Source organism: Salmo trutta, chromosome 16, assembly GCF_901001165.1.
Source record: "Salmo trutta chromosome 16, fSalTru1.1, whole genome shotgun sequence".
Classification (NCBI taxonomy): domain Eukaryota; kingdom Metazoa; phylum Chordata; class Actinopteri; order Salmoniformes; family Salmonidae; genus Salmo; species Salmo trutta.
This window is the reverse complement of record NC_042972.1, coordinates 50,555,933-50,576,521: the sequence shown is the minus strand read 5'-3', so window position 1 is coordinate 50,576,521 and position 20,589 is coordinate 50,555,933. Positions and strand designations below refer to the sequence as shown.

General features: G+C 42.6%; 1 protein-coding gene across 1 annotated transcript; it reads left to right on the top strand.

Moving 5' to 3' along the window:
- Positions 1-606: 606 nt before the first annotated feature.
- On the top strand, positions 607-19,589 carry LOC115150972 (macrophage-stimulating protein receptor). The gene is made up of 21 exons (XM_029694847.1): positions 607-876; positions 4,597-5,912; positions 12,133-12,309; positions 12,639-12,761; positions 12,966-13,136; positions 13,342-13,505; positions 13,631-13,766; positions 13,858-13,994; positions 14,153-14,332; positions 14,760-14,856; positions 15,006-15,224; positions 15,554-15,700; positions 16,378-16,534; positions 16,779-16,868; positions 16,968-17,168; positions 17,421-17,507; positions 17,623-17,804; positions 17,931-18,040; positions 18,152-18,317; positions 18,521-18,657; positions 18,847-19,589. The coding sequence occupies exons 2-21, from the start codon at positions 4,701-4,703 to the stop codon at positions 19,076-19,078; spliced, it is 4,125 nt and encodes a 1,374-aa protein (XP_029550707.1). The 5' UTR covers positions 607-876; positions 4,597-4,700; the 3' UTR covers positions 19,079-19,589.
- Positions 19,590-20,589: the final 1,000 nt, after the last annotated feature.

The following is a 20,589-nucleotide window of genomic DNA, read 5'->3' as shown; positions in this document are numbered from 1 at the left end:
AAAAACTGAGTTTAAATGTATTTGGCTAAGGTGTATGTAAACTTCATACTTCAACTGTAGGTAAACGTTTGACTATGTGCACCATGGTGGACGGATATGTTTTTTTATGTATTTTGAAAGTGATGGGAGTAAAACTGGTCCAAGACATGAGTGCCTTTAAGACAACATTGACCCATGCCTTTTGCATCTGTTCATGGTCCCCCAGAAGAACATGTTTTTAATAAATCTAGTCAGTGAATAAATGTCCACACTTACCATGAAGTAATTGATCTTGCTATTATTTTAATGTCTTGTTGATTTGAAGTGAGTAGAACTATAATTATTTTACATGTAAATAATAATAGATTTGTTCCTTGAGACTGTACATTCTTTCCTGGGATGTGTTTGAGTTTCTTCAGATAACAATGCATGTCTGGCAACTGTATGCAGACAGGCCTACCCCACAGCGGCATTCCTTCTGCCAAGAATGCTTGGACATACTGTAGTTGGGAATGTTGGGTTTCCTGTTACCTGGAAGAGTGACTGCGTGATCTCTTGCTTTCATGAGTGTGAAAATTACTGTCCTTCAAGTGACTTCAGATGAGGATCTCATGAGAGTAAAAAGTAATCTGGATGTTACATAGGAAAGAAAAGAAACCTCAGTACTGAGATTGTGCAATCAAAATTAGTACATACTTCATTGCCGTAGGCGGGGCATGTGAGGAGTGTACAGGGAACCTTGCCTTGTCCCACACGTAATTTCTGAAATTGCTCCATAATTTCGCACAGAACTGAAAAACGTGTAATGGTGCCACATACAACTTGACAACTGGTGTTGTGTCTGGGAATCAAGATTGTTCAATTAAACTGGATGCGCGGCATAATTTACGCACTCAGGTATGTAACGTTAATGGCAATCTGACTGGCATATGACTTTACACCAATTCAGTGCTTTTTTAAATGTGTTTATAAATTGTCTTAAACATGCATGCCGGTTGTTGGGCAACGTAGTATTTTTCTCTCCTTCTGTTATCAATTCATCCTGAATGAGATTGTTCCATCTATAATGTACTTTTATATGACGTAGTAGGCAAAATAGCAACTCACTAATTATTACGCTGCTCTGTCGTTCGAGGGGGGACTATATTATATGGACACGCCTGGTGCCCAAATTGATCACATATGTTAGGCAGCTGAGAGTTGGGACGAACCGGGTTCGGTTCAGTCATTCTTCATGATGAGCACTCCCAGCTAGCTAGTGCTCGAGGCTAGAAACTTCAGGGAGAATTTGAAACTTGTCTGCCTAAATTGGGATTTGGGAGTGTTCAGACTCATTCAGTTTTTATCGGAGTAATAGTTATTTAAAAAGTTTTTTTTATTACAAAAAATGTATATATTAAATGTCGTAGTTGTAAAACATGTTTTTAAATGTCGCTTTAGCCAAAGACAGGCTAAAACTACTCCCAATAGAAATCCCCGATCACACGTGTCATGGCGACGTTGGCTATAAGCCGAACTAAGTATATCCAGGCCGTCAAATCAAAGGCTCTCATTCGATATAAAGTTGTTTTTGGCGAGGTTGGAGTAACATGTTCAACTACTTAAGATATTGCCTCGAATCTAGGTTGCACCTTTCGATTTCGAGAAAATGAACACATCTCTTTCACTTCTCAAACCCCAACGCCTGGCCCGTTTCGCAAGCGTTCCCGGATGTTGCACCTTTGGGTATAAGAAACCGGGCGCTTTAGCGGTCACCCTGTTATATCGACTGATTGGTTCTGTATGGGGTGACAGGCTACATTTACATTTCAGTCATTTAGCAGACGCTCTTATCCAGAGCGACTTACAGTAGTGAATGCATACATTTCTTCTCCGTACTGGTCCCCCGTGGGAATCGAACCCACAACCCTGGTGTTGCTCTACCAACTGAGCTACACGGGACAACACTATCTAGTTACTTCCAAACAGCAGTGCTCCCTAAGCGGGAGCGAAGGACACTGTGCCGGGTGGTGTTGTGTTGACGGCTTGCAGCGCAAAACTTTCCCCATTGAGCAGCAACGTTATACTGTATCACGGTGACATCCAAATGTTTACTACCAATGCAATAGGACAAGTTAATTATAATATAGGCTGCTATCATAATCAAAATAAAATACAGTGGGATGGAAAAAAATGGCCACGTTACTTCCGATGACATGTGATACACCTGCCCAAAACAACAGCAATGGTAATTCGCACCGGTTTGTCGTTACCTTGGCTAAATGAATTGGCATGTTATGCTGCTCTGACGTTCGGGAGAGTACATGGACACGCCTGGTGCCCAAATTGACATCCGATGGTGACCAATACTACAAGTTAACTTTCTTTTTTTTTAAAAGTTTTAACTAGCACCATGCTGCTATTGTTTCCAGCTAACCAGCATAAACTAGCTAGTTGGGAAGGGCTCGTGAGGATGACTGATTGAACCAAATCTACGCTAAATCTCGCTTTCATTCTGGCAGTATATTTTCCTACATTAAGTATATCAGACAATGTAATGAAACATATGAAACAGGGTTACACAAAGTGTTAGGTATTATTTTTAGTTGAGGTAAAAACGAGACAGGAAAATACAGTACATTTCCACAGTTATGTCAACATGGTGAATGATTTTGAGTTGTTTTGTCCAACTTTGAACAAGTTGGCATTTCCCATAGAGTGCAACCCCAATGACTCAGTCTGGACTGCTACTCACACATTTAAGTCATGCATATTAATCTGTTTGGATAATAATGAAATCATGTTTAAAATGTTAGTACAAAAAAACTCTCTCAACCTCAGATTGTATTAGCAAACCTCCCCATCCCCCAGTAATACACATACTATCTTGTCTCTTTTACAACACATGTAGGGAGAGCAAAGTAAACAAAACTGTGACTCACTGGTCATTAAATGTCCTATCACTCAGTTTAAAAAGCTGAATACATCAAGCCACTGCAGTTCTCTGTTTAGTTCACGCCCACTCTTCTCTTTTTCTCTCTGGCTGTCTTTCTTTCTCTCTTTTTCTCTCTCGTTCGCTCTGTCTCTCTCAATTCAGTTCAGTTCAATGGGCATTATCAGGCTCCCGAGTGGCGCTGCGGTCTAAGACATTGCATATCAGTGCTAGAGACGTCACTACAGACCTTGGTTCGATTCCAGGCTGTATTACAACTGGCTGTGACTGGGAGTCCCATAGGGTGGTGCACAATTGGCCCAGTGTTGTCTGGGTTAGTGTTTGGCTGGGGTAGGCTGTCATTGTAAATAAGAATTTGTTCTTAACTGACTTGCCTAGTTAAATAAAGGATAAATAGAATATGTTTACATTGCCAAAGCAAGTGAAATAAACAGTACACATTTCAGATGACATATTATGGCTATATACAGTATTGTAACGTTGTGCAAATAGTTCAAATACAAAAGAGGATATAAATTAACATAAAAATGGGTTGTATTTACAATGGTGTTTGTTCTTCACTGGTTGCCCTTTTCTTGTGGCAACAGGTCACAAATCTTACTGCTGTGGTGGCACACTGTGGTATTTCACACAATAGATATGGGAGTTTATCAACATCGGATTTGTTTTCAAATTCTTTGTGGGTCTGTCTAATCTGAGGGAAATATGTGTCTCTAATATGGTTATACATTTGGCAGGAGGTTAGGAAGTGCTGCTCAGTATTCACCTCATTTTGTGGGCAGTGTACACATAGCTTGTCTTCTTTTGAGAGCCAGGTCTGCCTATGGTGGTCTCTCAATATCATGGCTATGCTCACTAAGTCTGTACATAGTCAAAGCTTTCCTTAATTTTGGGTCAGTCACAGTGGTCAGGTATTCTGCCACTGTGTACTTACTCTCTGTTTAAGGTCAAATAGCATTCTAGTTCTCTCAGTTTTTTTGTTAATTCTTTCCACTGTATCAAGTAATTATCTTTGAGTTTTCTCATGATTTGGTTGGGTCTAATTGTGTTGCTGTCCTGGGGCTCTGTGGGGTCTGTTTGTGAACAGAGGTCTAATTCTGCTCTGCATGTGTTATTTGGTGTTTTACGTTGTACACGGAGGATATTTTTTCAGAATTCCGCATGCAGTCTCAGTTTGGTGTTTGTCCCAATTTGTGAATTGTTGGTTGGTGAGCGGACCCCAGACCTCACAACCATAAAGAGCAATGGTTTCTATGACTGATTCAAGTATTTTTAGCCAGATCCTAATTGGTATGTCAAATTTTATGTTCCTTTTGATGTCGTAGAAGGTCCTCCTAGCCTTGTCTCTCAGATCGTTCACAGCTTTGTTGAAGTTACCTGTGGCGCTGATGTTTAGGCCGAGGTATGTCTAGTTTTTTGTGTGCTCTAGGGCAACAGTGTCTATATGGAATTTGTATTTGTGGTCCTGGCAACTGGACCTTTTTTGGAACACCATTATTTTTGTCTTACTGAGATTTAATGTCAGGACCTAGGTCTGACAGAATCTGTGCAGAAGATCTAGGTGCTGCTGTTTGCTGATCATCAGCAAACAGTAGACATTTGACTTCAGATTCTAGTAGGGTGAGGCTGGGTGCTACAGACTGTTCTCTCTTTCTCTCTCTAACTCTCTCTCTCTCTCCTCACAGAGCTCCTGCTGTTCCCCAGAATGTTCAGGAGGAGAGGAGAAATCTCCTGTTCTCGTGGCTGTAGGTAACAGACAGTAGCAGTAACAGTGCAGTGTGGAGTGGCGATGGTCCCCTGGGCCACCTTCCTGGTGACATGCATGTGGATACAAACCCTCAAAGCCTCAGGACTGTACACCTGTCCCAGGACCCCTCGCAAGGAGGTGGATTTCAACGTTAGCTACTCGATACCCCACTTCCAGACTGCTAAACCCATCCAGAACATAGTGATCAACCCGTACGAGCCTGAGGTTTATGTGGCTTCTCAGAATGTCATTGAGGCAGTGAGTGATAGGCTCAGTAAGTTATGGGAGCTGAGGACAGGCCCCGTGGGCATCCCAGAGTGTCAGACCTGTGCCCTGTGTGGCATTGAGGCTGATCCTGAGGACTCAGTGGACACGAACAATGAGGTCCTGCTCTTGGACTCATCATCTTATCTTACCTCTCTATACTCCTGTGGGAGCTCTCAGCATGGGGTCTGTTACTTACATGAAATTAACTCTAATGGTACCCCACCTAAATCTGAATGTCTCTTCAGGCAGGATGCTAACTCACCCTCCGACTGCCCTGACTGCCTGGCCAGCCCCCTGGGCACTGAGGTCATCATCGTGGAGCAAGGCTACACAGCCTATTTCTTTGTAGTGGCTACGCTCAATGATAGTGTGGCACAGAGGTACGGCAGATTGTCCATGTCGGTGCGCCGGCCGCTGTCGACCCTGAATGGCTTTGACATGGTCATGAAGGGTCTGACCGTGCTCCCTCAACTACAGAACTCCTACCGGATTGACTACATCTACAGCTTCTCCACACAGGACTATGTCTACTTCCTGTCTGTCCAGAGGGAGAACGTCCTGGACTCCTCTCTGTATCAAACGCGACTGGGCCGTCTTCCGGTGAAGGACACAGAGGTGTGGATGTACCGTGAGCTGGTGCTGGAGTGTCGCTTCGAGCCCAAACGCAGGCGGAGGAGGAGAAGGACGGGGAGCAAGGTGTTCGAGGACGTGGTTTATAACAGGCTGCAGGCGGCCCACTTCAGCCGGGCCGGGAAGGAGCTGGCAGACGAGCTAGGAGTGGGAGAGAAGGATGACATTCTCTATGGGGTGTTTGCAGAGACAGATGACTCTGGGAAGCCCTACAGTAACTCAGCCCTGTGTGCCTTCCCAATTGACCACGTGAACAGGGCCATTGATGAGGGAGTGGAGGACTGCTGCAGCTCCAGCCCAGAGCAGCTTTCCAGGGGGCTCTGCCACTTCCAGCTCTGCGAGAGCTGCCCTCATGAGGTAGGTGACTGGCCTACTCCGCTCTCTTCTGCTCTGCCAGGGCTTCAGTTAGGTAGTTGGTGAAGCCTGATGGTAGACAGGAATATGTAATAGTTTGGTTGATATTCAACAGTCCAAAATCATGACTATGTCATTGGACTGATATGGGTTAATCTTATTGCATTGTCTATTAGAAGTCCCAGTACTATGAGAGGAGGAAGTCAGGTGTGTGAGAACAGGGGGGAAGGGAGGGAGAGAGGGAGGGAGGGGTGAATGAGTCAGATCTCACCAGCACATTGCCATACTGTTGTTCTACTCTGTTGAGTTTCAGCACATGGTAATAACCATGATTGTAAGGGTCGGAACTGTTTATACTGCCTTAGTACATGAAAGCCCTGCAATCACTGTTCCTGAAATCTTAACTATGTTAGGTTAGGGTAGACTTGACCTATTGTATGATGCCCTATGTTTGAGAAAAACAAATTAAGCTGTGTAATAATATTATGACTATGACTAGGTTAAAGTGTGACATTAATTACTACTTTGAAGAAGAAGAATTGGAAATGTAGTGTATGGATAGTTGGAAAATAGACAGCAGCTGCATTGAAAAAACTGTATTCGTTTAAAAAAAAAAGTGTTTGGCTGTGTAATATCCGCTGTCAAGGTGTGGTGACTCTTAAACTTGACAACTCTGAGCTCATAGAACTATGTGTACACCTGCAGGTACAGTGTGCCAACTCAGAGGTTATAAATGGTGTTGATAAAGAGACGGAATGTGAAGGGGAGGGAGTGTATCCCTGCGCCTGGCTCCTACACGTTTTATATGAGTGCATGGAAACAGGCACATGAGACACAGAGAGTGCAAGCACAGGAAAGAGCAAGGAGCAGGGAATGGTCTCCATTTAAAGTAGCTGTGTCACTTCAAAGCATTTTAATATCTCACTCAACCAATAGAGGAAGAACAGTGTTTGTAGGGTTACTGTTTATAGGAAGGAATACTCTACTTATTCCATCTCTGAGGTGTTTTAAGTGGATGACGCCATGAGTTGTCTGCTGTCGTTCGTCAGTACTGTCATTAGTGTTTAAGTCAATAAAGTACACTGTTACAAAAGTGTAACAGCCAGCCATATTGTCAATGTCAAACATTTCAATGGATTATAGTATTTGTATGAGCACTCAACAAAAATGCTGGGTTAAAAACAACCCAGCGCTGGGTAAATAGTGGACAGAACACAAGTTGGGTTATTTTTGACCCAGACAGTTGGGTCACTTGAGCTGTGATCCACCGTGTTAGATCAGAAGACTGAAGGCATGGCTTAGTAGGGGAGTTACTTTCAGATTGTTATATTTGGCCAACTGTGAGAGTAAATTTGATTCCACTTCATCTGTTCTGTTATATTGTCAACACAAGTTAAAGTTGAGCACTGACACTTTTGTATCTTAATGTCGATTACACAAGTTGATTTCTTCAAGGGCCTATGCGTATCCCAGTGTTGGGATAGTTACCACTTTGTTATGCTGTTGAAATAATGTTATGAATCTTTTTTTTATATATTAAATTATGTAATGTGCAAAAATATTGAAGGGAAAGGTACATTTGCAGTGCACAAACATGAGATGAACAAGTGGCCAAAAATACCTATCTGGAATCCACGCGCCATGCCTCCCAGTACTATGAGAGGAGGAAGTCAGGTGTGTGAGAACAGGGGGGAAGGGAGGGAGGGAGGGAGGGAGGGGTGAATGCCTCCTGAATGCGCCATGCCTCCTGAAAATAACCTAAGGATTACATAAAAATACCCATCTGCTGGGTCAACCCAGCATAAAAGTGAATAGAAACCCAATTGAGGGTTACATTTTAAGAAAATGGTCAAATTGTGTAATCCAAAAACGTGGCCTATTGGGGGAGTGGTTTCGGAGTTCTTTTTGGCCTGTGAAAGTAAATCTCATTCATTTTCATCATGTTAAGTTTATAAACTGAAAATTAAGAAAAATCTATATTTTTGCACATTGCACGTTTTAATATAAAAAATATATATATAACATTTAAATATTATAACAATCTGGTAACTGTCCCAACTTTGGGATATACATAGGTACTTAATGAACTCATTCTCTTGTGTATACCTTATTAAAGCTACAAAAGCGTCAGTGCTCAACCTTAAAACTTCTTATGGCTTGAATCCCGTTAGCGGGATCGATATGACAACAGCCAGTGAAAGTGCAGGGCGCCAAATTCAAAACAACAAAAATCTCATAATTAAAATTCCTTAAACATACAAGTATTATACACCATTTTAAAGCTTTACTTCTTGTTAATCCAGCCACAGTGTCTGATTTCAAAAATACTTTACGGTGAAAGCAAACCATATGATTATGTAAGGTCAGCGCCTACACACAAAAAAACACAGCCATTTTCCAGCCAAAGAGAGGAGTCAGAAAAAGCAGAAATAGAGATAAAATTAATCACTAACCTTTAATGATCTTCATCAGATGACACTCATATGACTTCATGTTACACAATACATGTATGTTTTGTTCGATAAAGTTCATATTTATATCCAAAAATCTCAGTTTACATTGACGCGTTATGTTCAGGAATGTTTGCCTCTAAAACATCCAGTGATTTTGCAGAGAGCCACATCAATTTACAGAAATACTCATCATAAATGTTGATGAAAATACAGTTGTTATACATGGAACTTTAGATAACTTCTCCTTAATGCAACCACTGTGTCAGATTTCAAAAAAGCTTTACGGCGAAAGCAAACTTTGCAATAATAAAAAGCTTTACCGAAAAAGCAATAATCTGAGTATGGCACTCAGACACAAAAACATGTCATACAATATATCCTCCATGTTGGAGTCAACAATAGTCAGAAATAGCATTATAAATATTCACATACCTTTGATGATCTTCATCAGAATGCACTCCCAGGAATCCCAGTTCAACAATAAATGTTTGTTTTGTTCGATAAAGTCCATCCTTTATGTCCAAATACCTCCTTTTTGTTCACGCCTTCAGTTCACAAATCCAAATTCATGACGCGCAGGTCAGACGAAAACTAAAAAAATCCCATTACAGTTCGTAGAAACATGTCAAACGATGTATAGAATCAATCTTTAGGATGTTTTTATCGTAAATCTGCAATAAAGTTTCAACCGGAGAAATCCTTTGTCTTCAGAAATGCAATGGAACTGAGCTACCTCTCACGTGAGCGAGCATGGCTGAGCCTCATGCCCTGCTGGCAGTGTTCTGACTCCAGGAGCTCTTATTCAACTTCACTTCACAGTAGAAGCCTCAAAGAAGGTTCTAAAGACTGTTGACATCTAATGGAAGCCTTAGGAAGTGCAACATGACCCCACAGACACTGTAGTTTGGATAGGCAATCACTTGAAAACCTACAAACCACTTCCTGTTTGGATTTCTTCTCAGGTTTTTGCCTGCCATATGAGTTCTGTTATACTCACAGACATCATTCAAACAGTTTTAGAAACTTCAGAGTGTTTTCTATCCAAATCTACTAATAATATGCTTATCTTAGTTTCTGGGAGTGAGTAGCAGGCAGTTTACTCTGGGCATGTCAGTCATCTAAGCTACTCAATACTGCCACCATCCATAAGAAGTTTAACATGTTGACAATACAACAGAACAGATTAACCAGAATGACATTTACTGTCATGGGTGGCCAAAAAGAAATATCTGAAAGCACCTTCTCCAGTCTTCTGCTATGACCCGGTGGATCATAGCTCAATAACCCAGCGTCAACAACCCAATTTAAAGAAAACAATGGGTTGTTTGTGATCCAACTGGCCTGGTCAAAATAACCCAATGTGTGTTCTGCCCAATATTTACCCAAATTGGGTTGTTTTTAAACAATTTTTTTTTTTTGTAAGTGGGGAAGATCAGATGAAAATGTCTATTGAAGACACTCAAAGGAATGGTAGAGGCATGTCGGGGTAGGTTAGCTAATTGTACTGTACTGGAGTAGCTTTATTTATGTTCAGCTGTGTTTGTGTTGGTATATTCTGCTAAAATTCCACTCCATGTTTGATAGTGAATGGGGGAATAATCGATACAGTAACATATTATATTAGTATTAGTAATAATACTAATATAATAATAATAATAATATTAGTAACATATTATATTTCATGATATATATAGTATAATTTTGACAATATTATTTTTGCGCTAGTTGGTTTTCTGAACCTTATTCTCACGATTCTATATTGTGATTCGATACTGTGATTTTTTTGCGATTCGATGTTCCAAACATATTGCTCACCAGTGTCTGCTGCAGCGGGACAAGAGAGAGCCATGAGAAAATGTGTTTTGATCAGTCATGGAAATAAAAGTGCTTTAAACAAATTGTATACTAAATAATATATGTGGGAAATTTGTTTGGATTTGGAATGGGCCATTATCATACACCCGTCTCGATAGAGGGGAAGTGGAAAAAAATACATGTCATCTATGCACTTACATAGCGAATGGAGGACGCTTTTCTCGTTATTCATTTTCATGCTAGCCAGGCAGGCTGTACTCCTGTTGAAAAGAGAAGCAATGTGCTTAATATTAGGAAAGTTGAAAAATAAATATAGTAAGCCTATAGAAAGCTGATTGGAACCTCCTCTTTTTAGTAGAGGCCATCAGAACTCTGTGTTCTCAAGCAATTGCATAGCCTATAGAAATGATGCTTAACATGAGCTCATGGGCTCTCATGAAGTGTTGGATTAGATTTTCTATTATGTTTGCATTTATGCCAGAGTGATTAGATGGACAATAGAGGGCTGAGTACCAGGCAGTTAGCAAGTTTGGTAGGCTACTAATGAGCATCAGCATCATTAGAGCTTGAAAAAGCCTAGTTACCATGACTAAATGGTCACATGGAATTTGGACTCGTGACCGCCGGTGTGGCGGTAATACGGTCACCGTAACAGTCCTAGTTATGACTAAACTTAACAAAAAGGAGAAGAAATTACATTACCAAATCAAGATAAATTACATAAAACACAATGGGAAAAGACTGGAGTACCTTAAATGATATCATGGGCAGAAACCCCAATTAATCTCCATCGTTCATTGAAGTTGATGGGTTTTTTATAACAAAACCTTTCAATATTAGCAATCGTTTCAATTACTATTTCACTAGTAAAGAAAAACAACAGTCAACCATCATATTTTTGTATAAAAGCTTAAATAATGATTGAGAAGGATTGCTGTTTTGAATTTGGTCAAGTTCACGTGGGAGAGGTGGAAAAACTATTGTTTTCTATTGTTTCACAACACTCTTAAAAACACCAATATTCCGGTTGAAGAACTACTTTTGGTGTTTCAAAGTACTTCAATTCTGTTTTGAAATACATTCTGTGTATCGTAACGCTTACATTGGGTTTACATTCAACTACTCTCCAAACACATTTTAGGTTAGCTGCACTACTTTTCATGGTTTTACTACACAAAGATGGTGTTTTGAGTCTTTCTAGTTTCACAGTGTGAAGCCATGGTTCACTACTGTTTTCTAGCTGTTTTCCTTTATGTGTCAGTGTTGTTAGGGCTGTGCTCTGTTACAGGGGTGAGGGCTGGAGGTGCCCTGGCTGGAGGTGCCCTGGCTGGAGGTGCCCTGGCTGGAGGTGCCCTGGCTGGAGGTGCCAGGGCTGGGGTACATCCTCCCTCACAGTGGAAGATTCCCCTTGCCGCTTCCTCTGTGTGTGTGTGTGTGTGTGTGTGTGTGTGTGTGTGTGTGTGGGGGTTCAGGACACTACAAAAACACTACAAAAACAAATCAGATTAACTTATTGCAGTTTAATGGAGGATATGACAAACAACCAATATAGGCAAAGTGGGATCCCGTGTGGCACAGCGGTCTAAGGCACTGCATCTCAGTGCTAGAGGTGTCACTACAGACCCTGGTTCAATTCCAGGCTGTATCACAACTGGCTGTGATTGGGAGTCCCATAGGTCGGCGCACAATTGGCCCAGCGTCGTTAGGGTTTGGCCGGGGTAGGCCGTCATTGTAAATAAGAATTTGTTCTTAACTGACTTGCCTAGTTAAATAAAGGCGAAATAATAAAACAACAACTATGTAATGTAAAATAAATCAGTGTATCCACCATTTTAATAAACCAATCTAAAAAGGGAAGTGGAAATTATGTGAAATGAGTACTCATGTCTGAGTAGTCAGTCAGTCAGTATGAGTAATGTTGTTGTCTCTATGTGTGTTGTGTTGTGTCTGTGCAGAGCTCAGAGAACAATGCCACGTGCATGGAAAGTCCCACCCTGGTGTCTAAACCCTACTACAAAGTGGACCTCTTCAACAGGTACATGAACAACGTCCTGCTCACCTCAGTGTTGGTTACCATCATCGGGGACAACACTGTGGCACACATTGGCACCAAGGACGGCAGGCTGCTGCAGGTACACTCACTGTGTCTATGTGTTTACTGTGTTTGTGTTGCAGTAGAGTAAATCGCTGAGATGTCTAGTAGGAGAATATGAAATTACAGTGTCTATTTCATGAATGCAGATTCAGTGAAAGTGGGGGTAGATTGAGCTATATTCAAAAATTGTACCATGTGCATGACTGTCTTTCCTCAGGTGTGAACATTTATACAATCAGTTTTTTCCAATGAAGATCATTAGCTCTCTCAGCACTTTAACCAACTTAAGTAGAACATATAAATCCATTCCTTTCATAGGTCTGCCATGGCTCAATGATATAACTGTAGTGTCTTTGACTGATGTAGCTCATCCTGAGGAGGTCAAGTCCTATCATCTTTGCCAACTATTCTCTGGGTGAGGGAACAGAAGTGTCCAGGAAAGCTGCTGTGCAATCCGACGAGTCCTTGCTTTTTATTGTTGGAAATAAGGTGCCTTTTCTATTCAGTCATAAGTGCTCATTACCACACTTTGCTTATTTGTTTTACTTTTGACTTCCGAAGGCAGAGCATACTGTAACAATTTCTTTCCCGCTCCCTTTTTTTCTCTCTCTCTCTCTCTCTTCCTCTCTCCCCCTCTCTCTTCCCTCTCTCCCCCTCTCTTCACCTCTCTCTCTTCCTCTTTCTTTGTAACAGATGTTCCGTGTGTCTCCTAAAGGGCCAGGATGTAAACACTTTCTAACCTGCTCCACATGCCTGGCGGCGCCCAGGTTTGCAGGGTGTGGCTGGTGCTCGGCGGTGTGCTCCAGGCAGGAGGAGTGCCCCGCCCAGTGGAAGAATGAGTCCTGTCCTCCCTTCATCACAGAGGTAAGACTGCGTGGGAGCCGGAGTAGGGAGTGGCTCTTTTTAAACTGATCCTCTGTTATAAATGTCAGAACAACGACCACCAAACACATGGCTCGAAGAAACCGACACATTGTTAATAGAATATTTGAAAGTGAGTGGTTGAGCATTTGAAGAGGAAATGTCAACTGCATCATGTGTCTCTTATTGTATTGTATGGGGGATCCAGTTCTTCCCTAAGACAGCTCCCCCTAATGGTGAGACAGAGCTTAAGCTGTGTGGCTGGGAGTTCCAGTCTCCTATAAGACCAGCCATCATCAGCAAGGAGACCCACTTGGTGAGGGTGGGAGAGACCCCCTGCACTGTACTGTCAGAGAAGAGCAACAGCACACAGTAAGTAACAGACACAGAATGCATGGAGACATCCAAACTTCAAATCAACTCTGTCAAATGACCTCATAGCTTTGTTATTATTGAGGCTGGAGTCAACACTGATCTTTCACCCTGACCACTCCTAGGCTGGTGTGTAGCATTCACCCTAATGTTACAGGCCGATACCAGGATCTCAACATCACCGTGGAAGTGCATGAGAGGAAGGTGGAGGGACGCTACTCAATCCAAGGGCAGGCTCAAATTATAGGGTTCACTTTTGTGGTGAGGAGGATTACATTTATTTTACTGTTGACACAACTTTTTATTCAAAACAATCTATTTCATCCACCCTAATGTCTACAATTCTATCCAGGAGCCAAGTATCACAGAAATCATACCTGACTACGGGCCTCAGGTAGGGGGGACTTTGGTCACACTGACAGGGCCTCACTTGAATACTGGGATGATTAAGACTGTGTCTATAGGAGACCAGGACTGCCCCATCAAGAGGTAATTATGGACATCTACTGTTTCAGCTGTGCAATTTGCTCTCTCATTGTAACTGTAGAACCTGTGCCTTTCATAGTACATATGACTTTTACTGTTTCTGTCTGGATCTATTTCAGTGTCCATAATATTATGTTATTGTCTTACTGTGTCTCTGTCAGTGTCTCTAAGGGTACGGGGACCATGTCCTCCATAGTCTGCCTGTCTAAAGGTGTGGCAGCAGTGAAGAAGGTGCCCGTGAGGGTTGTCATTGACCAATCCCAGGTGTCCACTAACAAAATGTTCCACTACAAGAGCAACCCTGTGATCACTGAGATAGGGCCTGCCTGCAGCTTCCGAAGGTAGGCCATACAAATGGATACTAGCCACTAGGCATCATCTGTGTGCTTCTGGGCCTAGCTGACTGACCTGCAAATGTTGCTGACCAAGAAGACAGTGATAAGTCAAATGTATTCACTGCAGTGCCTACACTTTTAGCTGAGGGAAAACATGCTGAGCAGGAAATGTGCAATCTCTCTAGAGGCAATGAGGTAAACCTAAGTGAGGATGTGATTAGCCAACAGAAATAAACAAGCTAAGACCTGTTGTGTAACAATGCTGTGCCTTTTCTGGGTCCCATTTCAGGTGACTGGCACAACCATTTGAATAATAATAGAGAATAAACTGCAAATAGTGCTGGTTTCTCTGGTTTCTACAGTCAGCAACGTTGACCTCTAACACCAAGTCTCCATGTGTTTGTTTTTCTCTTTGTTCAACCCTGTGATTAAGTGGATCCAAGATCATCATCAAAGGCAAAAATCTGGACTCTGCACACAAAACTGTGATCCACTACAAATCCACCAAACTGAAGAAGTATCTGCATCGTGTAAGTTATCCTGCAGGGGCTCACAACTCTGGGCTTCATAAACCTATGATGGGGGTAATATTCATTAAATGCCAGTCTTTGATTTGATTTGATTAAATGACCCCAGAGTACTGTTATTGACACTATTTGATGTGTTGAACATAACCCAGGTCTGCAGCGGCACAGCAAACGCCACGCATATGGAGTGCTTTGCCCCTGTCTTCCCCAGAAATGAGACAGACAAGGGCTCAATCAATGTCAGCATGGACGGGGCCATCAATCTGGCGACGAAGAACTTTGAATACCAACCAGACGCCAGCATCACCCCCTTTGAGTATGAAGGCAACGTACTGAGCCTGAGCCCTGGACAGACTGAGGTTTCACTGCATGTACGTTCACAATCATACACACAGGACTCAGCTTTGAAGAGAGCCAGTTACGTAGTCAGTCAGTCAATCAATCATCATTGTTTTCAACCATTACAGTAACTCTAGATTAACCAATTGGTTGATGGGTAAATGTAACCACAATTTTTGTTGTATAAGTAGTGTAAGTAGTTGATTTCTTAGGTACCAGTGGGCAAAGCTGGTTGAACTGACTTCATTGCAACCAGTTTCCAACTGAAACAGTGTGTAATCTGGTTTTAAAGATGTCATTTCAAGCAGCAATATTCAAGCTCCAATAAATTCCTCATGAAGGGTTTTTCCATGTTCTGCAGCACAACAAGCTAAGCATGGTGAGCCTCTGCATGGAGATCATAATGACCATCGGAGGTGCGAACTGCAGAGTCCAAGTACTGGACAACGAACTGACCTGCAGGATCCCCAAGGATCTCATCATCCCCAGGGAAGGTTCGCCTGTCATGGTGAGCTACTGTAATGGTTAACCTAATTGATCTTAATTTTTAAGAGTCTAAGCCGGGCGGGGGGGGGGGGGCTATTAGCCCATAGAAAGCATTAAATACAAGGGAAAACGAAGTCAAAAAAGAAATCAAAAGGAACTTTGTTGTCTTTCCTATATCTGAGAGATTTAAGAAAGATCAGGAAATTATAAAAAAAAAATAGATATGTGCTTTACACATATTTAACCCTGTTTTTGGGCACTAAACTACTTCCATATACACTCAGTGGCCAGTTTATTAGGTACTACAGACAGTGAGTCACATGGTCATAGTTTATTATATAAAGCAGGCAGACAGACATTGAGCCATTCAGTTACTGTTCGATTGAACGTTAGAATGGGCAAAACGAGTGACCTAAGTGACTTTGAGCGGGGTACGATCGTCGGTTCTAGGCACTCCGGTTCCAATATCTCAAAAACAGCCTCCCTCCTGGGTCTAGGGTTTACCGCGAATGGTGCGACAAACGAAAAACATTCAGCCAGCGGCAGTCCTGTGGACAAAAGAGCTCGTTGATGAGAGAGGTCGAAGGAGAATGGCAAGAATCGTGCGAGCTAACAGGCATTGATATTTGAATTTCTGTTTACTTTCCGAATTAAATGAATTGAAATGGAATTGATCCTAACCCTGTTTTTTTGTCCTAGGTGTTTGTGAATGGGCGTGCCTATGAGGTGGGCACGGTGGTCTTCGTCAACAACACCACCAACGTACTGGTTATCATGTTTGGAATTGTCATTGCGTTGTGTGTTGGTGCTGCCATGGCCTTCATCACCATGAAACATGTGAGGAGGAAGAAGAAAGGTGAGGACCGTTACTCTGTGTGGAAGTCGCTACAAGAAGATGTACTTTCATTTACCAGTACTCTTAAATGATAGCACGGGTTAGACAAACCTAAATTTTTTTATGCCTTTAACAATTGTCATGTAAGCAATAACTTACCATGTGTGCATTTAAGACATTTCATATTTTCTGCTAGGTATCTCAAGTTTTTGAGTATGTACTGTATAAGGCAATGTAATTCATGATGTTGATGAAAACATTTCAGCCAAAGTAGACACTCGTTTAGCAAGGATATTTGTCCGCAGTCGGATAAGCAGCAACCCTGACCAATCCCCCACAGGTGATTATCGACAAGGTGAGATCCTTGGTGTGAACATTTATTATGGTTCATTAATCTTGTGATTCGTATCAATGAATCAATGGTTTCTCTTGCCGTGTCTCCTCTGTACTCCAGAATGGTCCAACCAGGTGAGCCAGAGGACAGGCTCAGGAGGGATAGCCTTACATAGCCTGCTCTACGCTGCCACCTTTGACCCCTCAGCCACGCCTCTGATCTCATTGGAGACCCTGAGACCTGAGCTCCTGGAGGAGGTCAAAGACGTCCTGATCCCAGCCGACAGGCTCAACGTTCACCACAACCAGATCATCGGCAAAGGTATGGTCTGGATAACCCGTTCCAAGATCTGTTTGTGCTGTCTTGCCAACTCCTATGGTCATTGTCATGCCAAACAGATCGGGACCTCCTCAGATACTGACTAAGAAGCAAAATGGGTCTGGCCGTCATATTTATAGAATCCATCTATTCTACTCATTTACCTGTTCATTCTTTTTTTTGTTTTGTTTAAAGTATGTAACTAGACTAGCGCCATATCCCCAAAAACACTGATGTCATTTTGTTGTTATTCAGGTCATTTTGGGACTGTGTACCACGGCTACCTGACAGACAACAATAACCAAGAACAGTTAATCCACTGTGCTGTTAAGTCATTGAACAGTAAGTGGATTCTTCTCATTTTGTTGGGCTGAGCCCTCATGCCATACACCACAGATGACTAGCACAGTTGTTTATGTCCTGCTTGGTACACAGAGTTCAATTCTCCCTCTCTCAGGGATCACAGACCTGGAGGAGGTGGAGCAGTTTCTGAGAGAGGGCATCCTGATGAAGGAGTTCCATCACACCAATGTTCTCTCCCTGCTGGGTATCCTGCTGCCTCAGGAGGGGCTCCCCCTGGTGGTGCTGCCCTATATGAAACATGGAGACCTGCGCCACTTCATACTCTGTGAAAGGAGGGTACGTTAAAGGCCTACTCTTCCTCATACTTCATAATAACAAAGTATAGCCGCTAGTCTGCTCGTCAGAGAGAATATACGTTTATATTGTTCATGAATGACTCCTGTGTCACCTCTCTTCCTCCAGAATCCAACAGTGAAAGACCTGATTGGCTTTGGGCTACAGGTTGCCAAAGGGATGGAGTACCTGGCCCAGAAGAAGTTTGTACACAGAGACCTGGCGGCTCGAAACTGCATGTAAGTGCAGGGCAGCTCTATCACTCGTTAATGTTGTGTTTATGCTATTTCTAAATCCAGTGCCTGGCTGTCCCATCTATAAAGTCTGTCTATTATCTATGGTCTCTTTAGGCTTGATGAAACGTTCACGGTGAAGGTGGCAGATTTCGGAATGGCCAGAGATGTGTTTGACAAGGAGTACTACAGCATCCAGGACCACAGGAAGGCCAAGCTGCCAGTCAAGTGGATGGCCATAGAGAGCCTGCAAACACAGAAGTTCACCACTAAGTCAGACGTGGTGAGTGATTATGACTATTTCAATTTTCTTTTAGCCATTGTATACTGTATCTGTCTTACAGTACGAAAAAGTATGAAAATGGATGCACTCACTACTGTAAGTCGCTCTGGATAAGAGCGTCTGCTAAATTAACCTGGTCCAGGAGGTGCTAAAGATCCAGTTCTTGTAAATGTTTTCTAGCTCTTTATCCCTTGTCTTCACAGTGGTCATTTGGGGTCCTGATGTGGGAGCTGTTGACCAGAGGAGCGAGCCCCTATCCTGAAGTGGACCCCTATGACATCACTCACTTTCTGTTAAAGGGACGCAGGCTGCACCAGCCACAGTTCTGCCCTGATGCTTTGTAAGTGATATAGTGTAAGATCATTTTAACGGGCAGCCGGCGGCACGCGGATCACCCCAATCAAAGTTTCCCATTCCTGATCTACAGCTATTCTATCACAGTCGTTTATAGCTGTTGTTGTTGCATTAGGAACTCTGTCATGGTTGTTGACAGCTGTTGTCATTGTTCTATGCTGTTGTTTCTCTACAGGTACTCCATCATGCTGGAGTGCTGGGACCCGGAGCCAGAGCTCAGGCCTGACTTCCACACGCTGGGCCAGGAGGTGCTAGAGATCCTGTCCTGCCTGGAGGGAGAACACTACATCAGCCTGAAGGTGACCTACGTCAACCTGGACCAGCCAGGGCCTTACCCTGCCCTTACCACCTCTGCTGATGAGGCTGAAGCCTCTGGATCAGACTCAGACAGCGTTGTGTCTAGCTGAGGACCACAGAGCCTCAGGGGTCAACAGAACTGACCGATCCATACCATACCAGAATTTACTGGACCAAACCAGACCAGGACAGGGACAGTAGGGCATGGTCAGAGGGCATGGCTGGGGGGCATGACCATTCACCATAGATGGAGGGCTCCCCCTATTCCCATCCACAACGCAGTGTTAGTACACAGAAATAATTGTTCACTTCTGTTACTCAAGACTGGATTGGTAAGGAATAGAATATTGATTATTGACTAAGAAGACCTTGTGAAATGTGTTTACTTGTGTGAGCATTCACACTGAATTTCAATGTAGTTTCCCCTTCCTTGTGAGTACACAAATTATGACTATATCATATTTGTCTGTACTTTCAATGCACTTGTGTTTTTTTTTTTTTTTTAAGGAAGATTTTCAGGTGAAGAAATTGTATTTATAATGGGACACCAAGTGAACCTTCTCCGTGTCTGAAGCACAGCTGTAAATATGAACAACTGAATGTACAGTATACTGTATGCCTGAAATGTGTATATGTGTTATAATAACTAAGGCAGTGGTTCTTAACCTGGGTTCGATCGAACCCCAGGGGTTCGGTGAGTCAGTCTCAGGGGTTCGGCGGAGGTCAAGACACACACCCGACTCATATGATTCGTGATGACACGCCCCGCTTGGCCATCATTGGCTGCAGGTGATCACGCAACATCGCTTGGCCTATCTGTGCTGCAGGGAATTTGGCGCGCTCAGTAGTCGAGTTGTGACTGTCGTGATGGTACGTCGTGTGATTTCTTTCTTAATATTTTAATCCCTTCATACTATGTCGAGCAAAAAAAGAAAGTGGTCGGACGAATATGTACAATATGGATTCACATGTATAACGGAACGTGATGAGAGTCAGCGTCCTAACTGCATGATTTGCAATGCCAAGTTGAGCAATTCTAGTCTAGCACCGGCAAAACTAAGAGAACACTTCCTTAAGCTGCATGGAGATGGACAATACAAGAACACAACGCTCGCTGAATTCAAGGTCAAGAGAGCCATTTTTCCAATTAAGAAGGGTTCGGTGAATGCGCATATGAAACTGGTGGGGGTCAGTACCTCCAACAAGGTTAAGAACCACTGAACTAAGGACTCTGATTTGAACTTGACATGTTAAATCAGATGGATTTCACATTTGTCAGTCATATTTTTCTAACTTTTTTTTGCTGGCATCCAAAGATATGCCTTAGAGATGGTCATTTGTGTTGATGGTCATTTGATGTATGTTTCTGAATGTGGCCATTGACTGAACTGGTCATTCTCATTGATACTTCTGAGAGGATATTTCAGTGAACCAAACTAGCGTTGTCTATGGTTATCTGCTAGCGTTCTAGTAGATACACATAGACTTCCAGTCATTGCGCTAACGCTAGTTAGAATTGGCTTGCGAAACTACCTCTTACTTCCTTCATACTGGGCACAGAGACATAAAATTGGTACCCATAAATGAATCTGAAGTAGATACAAAATATCCCTTTTAAGGG

Excerpts from the sequence above, each read along its gene's own strand:
- LOC115150972 (XM_029694847.1), top strand. The coding sequence starts at position 4,701 with ATGGTCCCCTGGGCCACCTTCCTGGTGACATGCATGTGGATACAAACC. Across the intron at positions 17,169-17,420 it reads CAACCAGATCATCGGCAAAG|GTCATTTTGGGACTGTGTAC; the intron begins GTATGGTCTGGA and ends GTTGTTATTCAG. Across the intron at positions 17,508-17,622 it reads TGCTGTTAAGTCATTGAACA|GGATCACAGACCTGGAGGAG; the intron begins GTAAGTGGATTC and ends TCCCTCTCTCAG.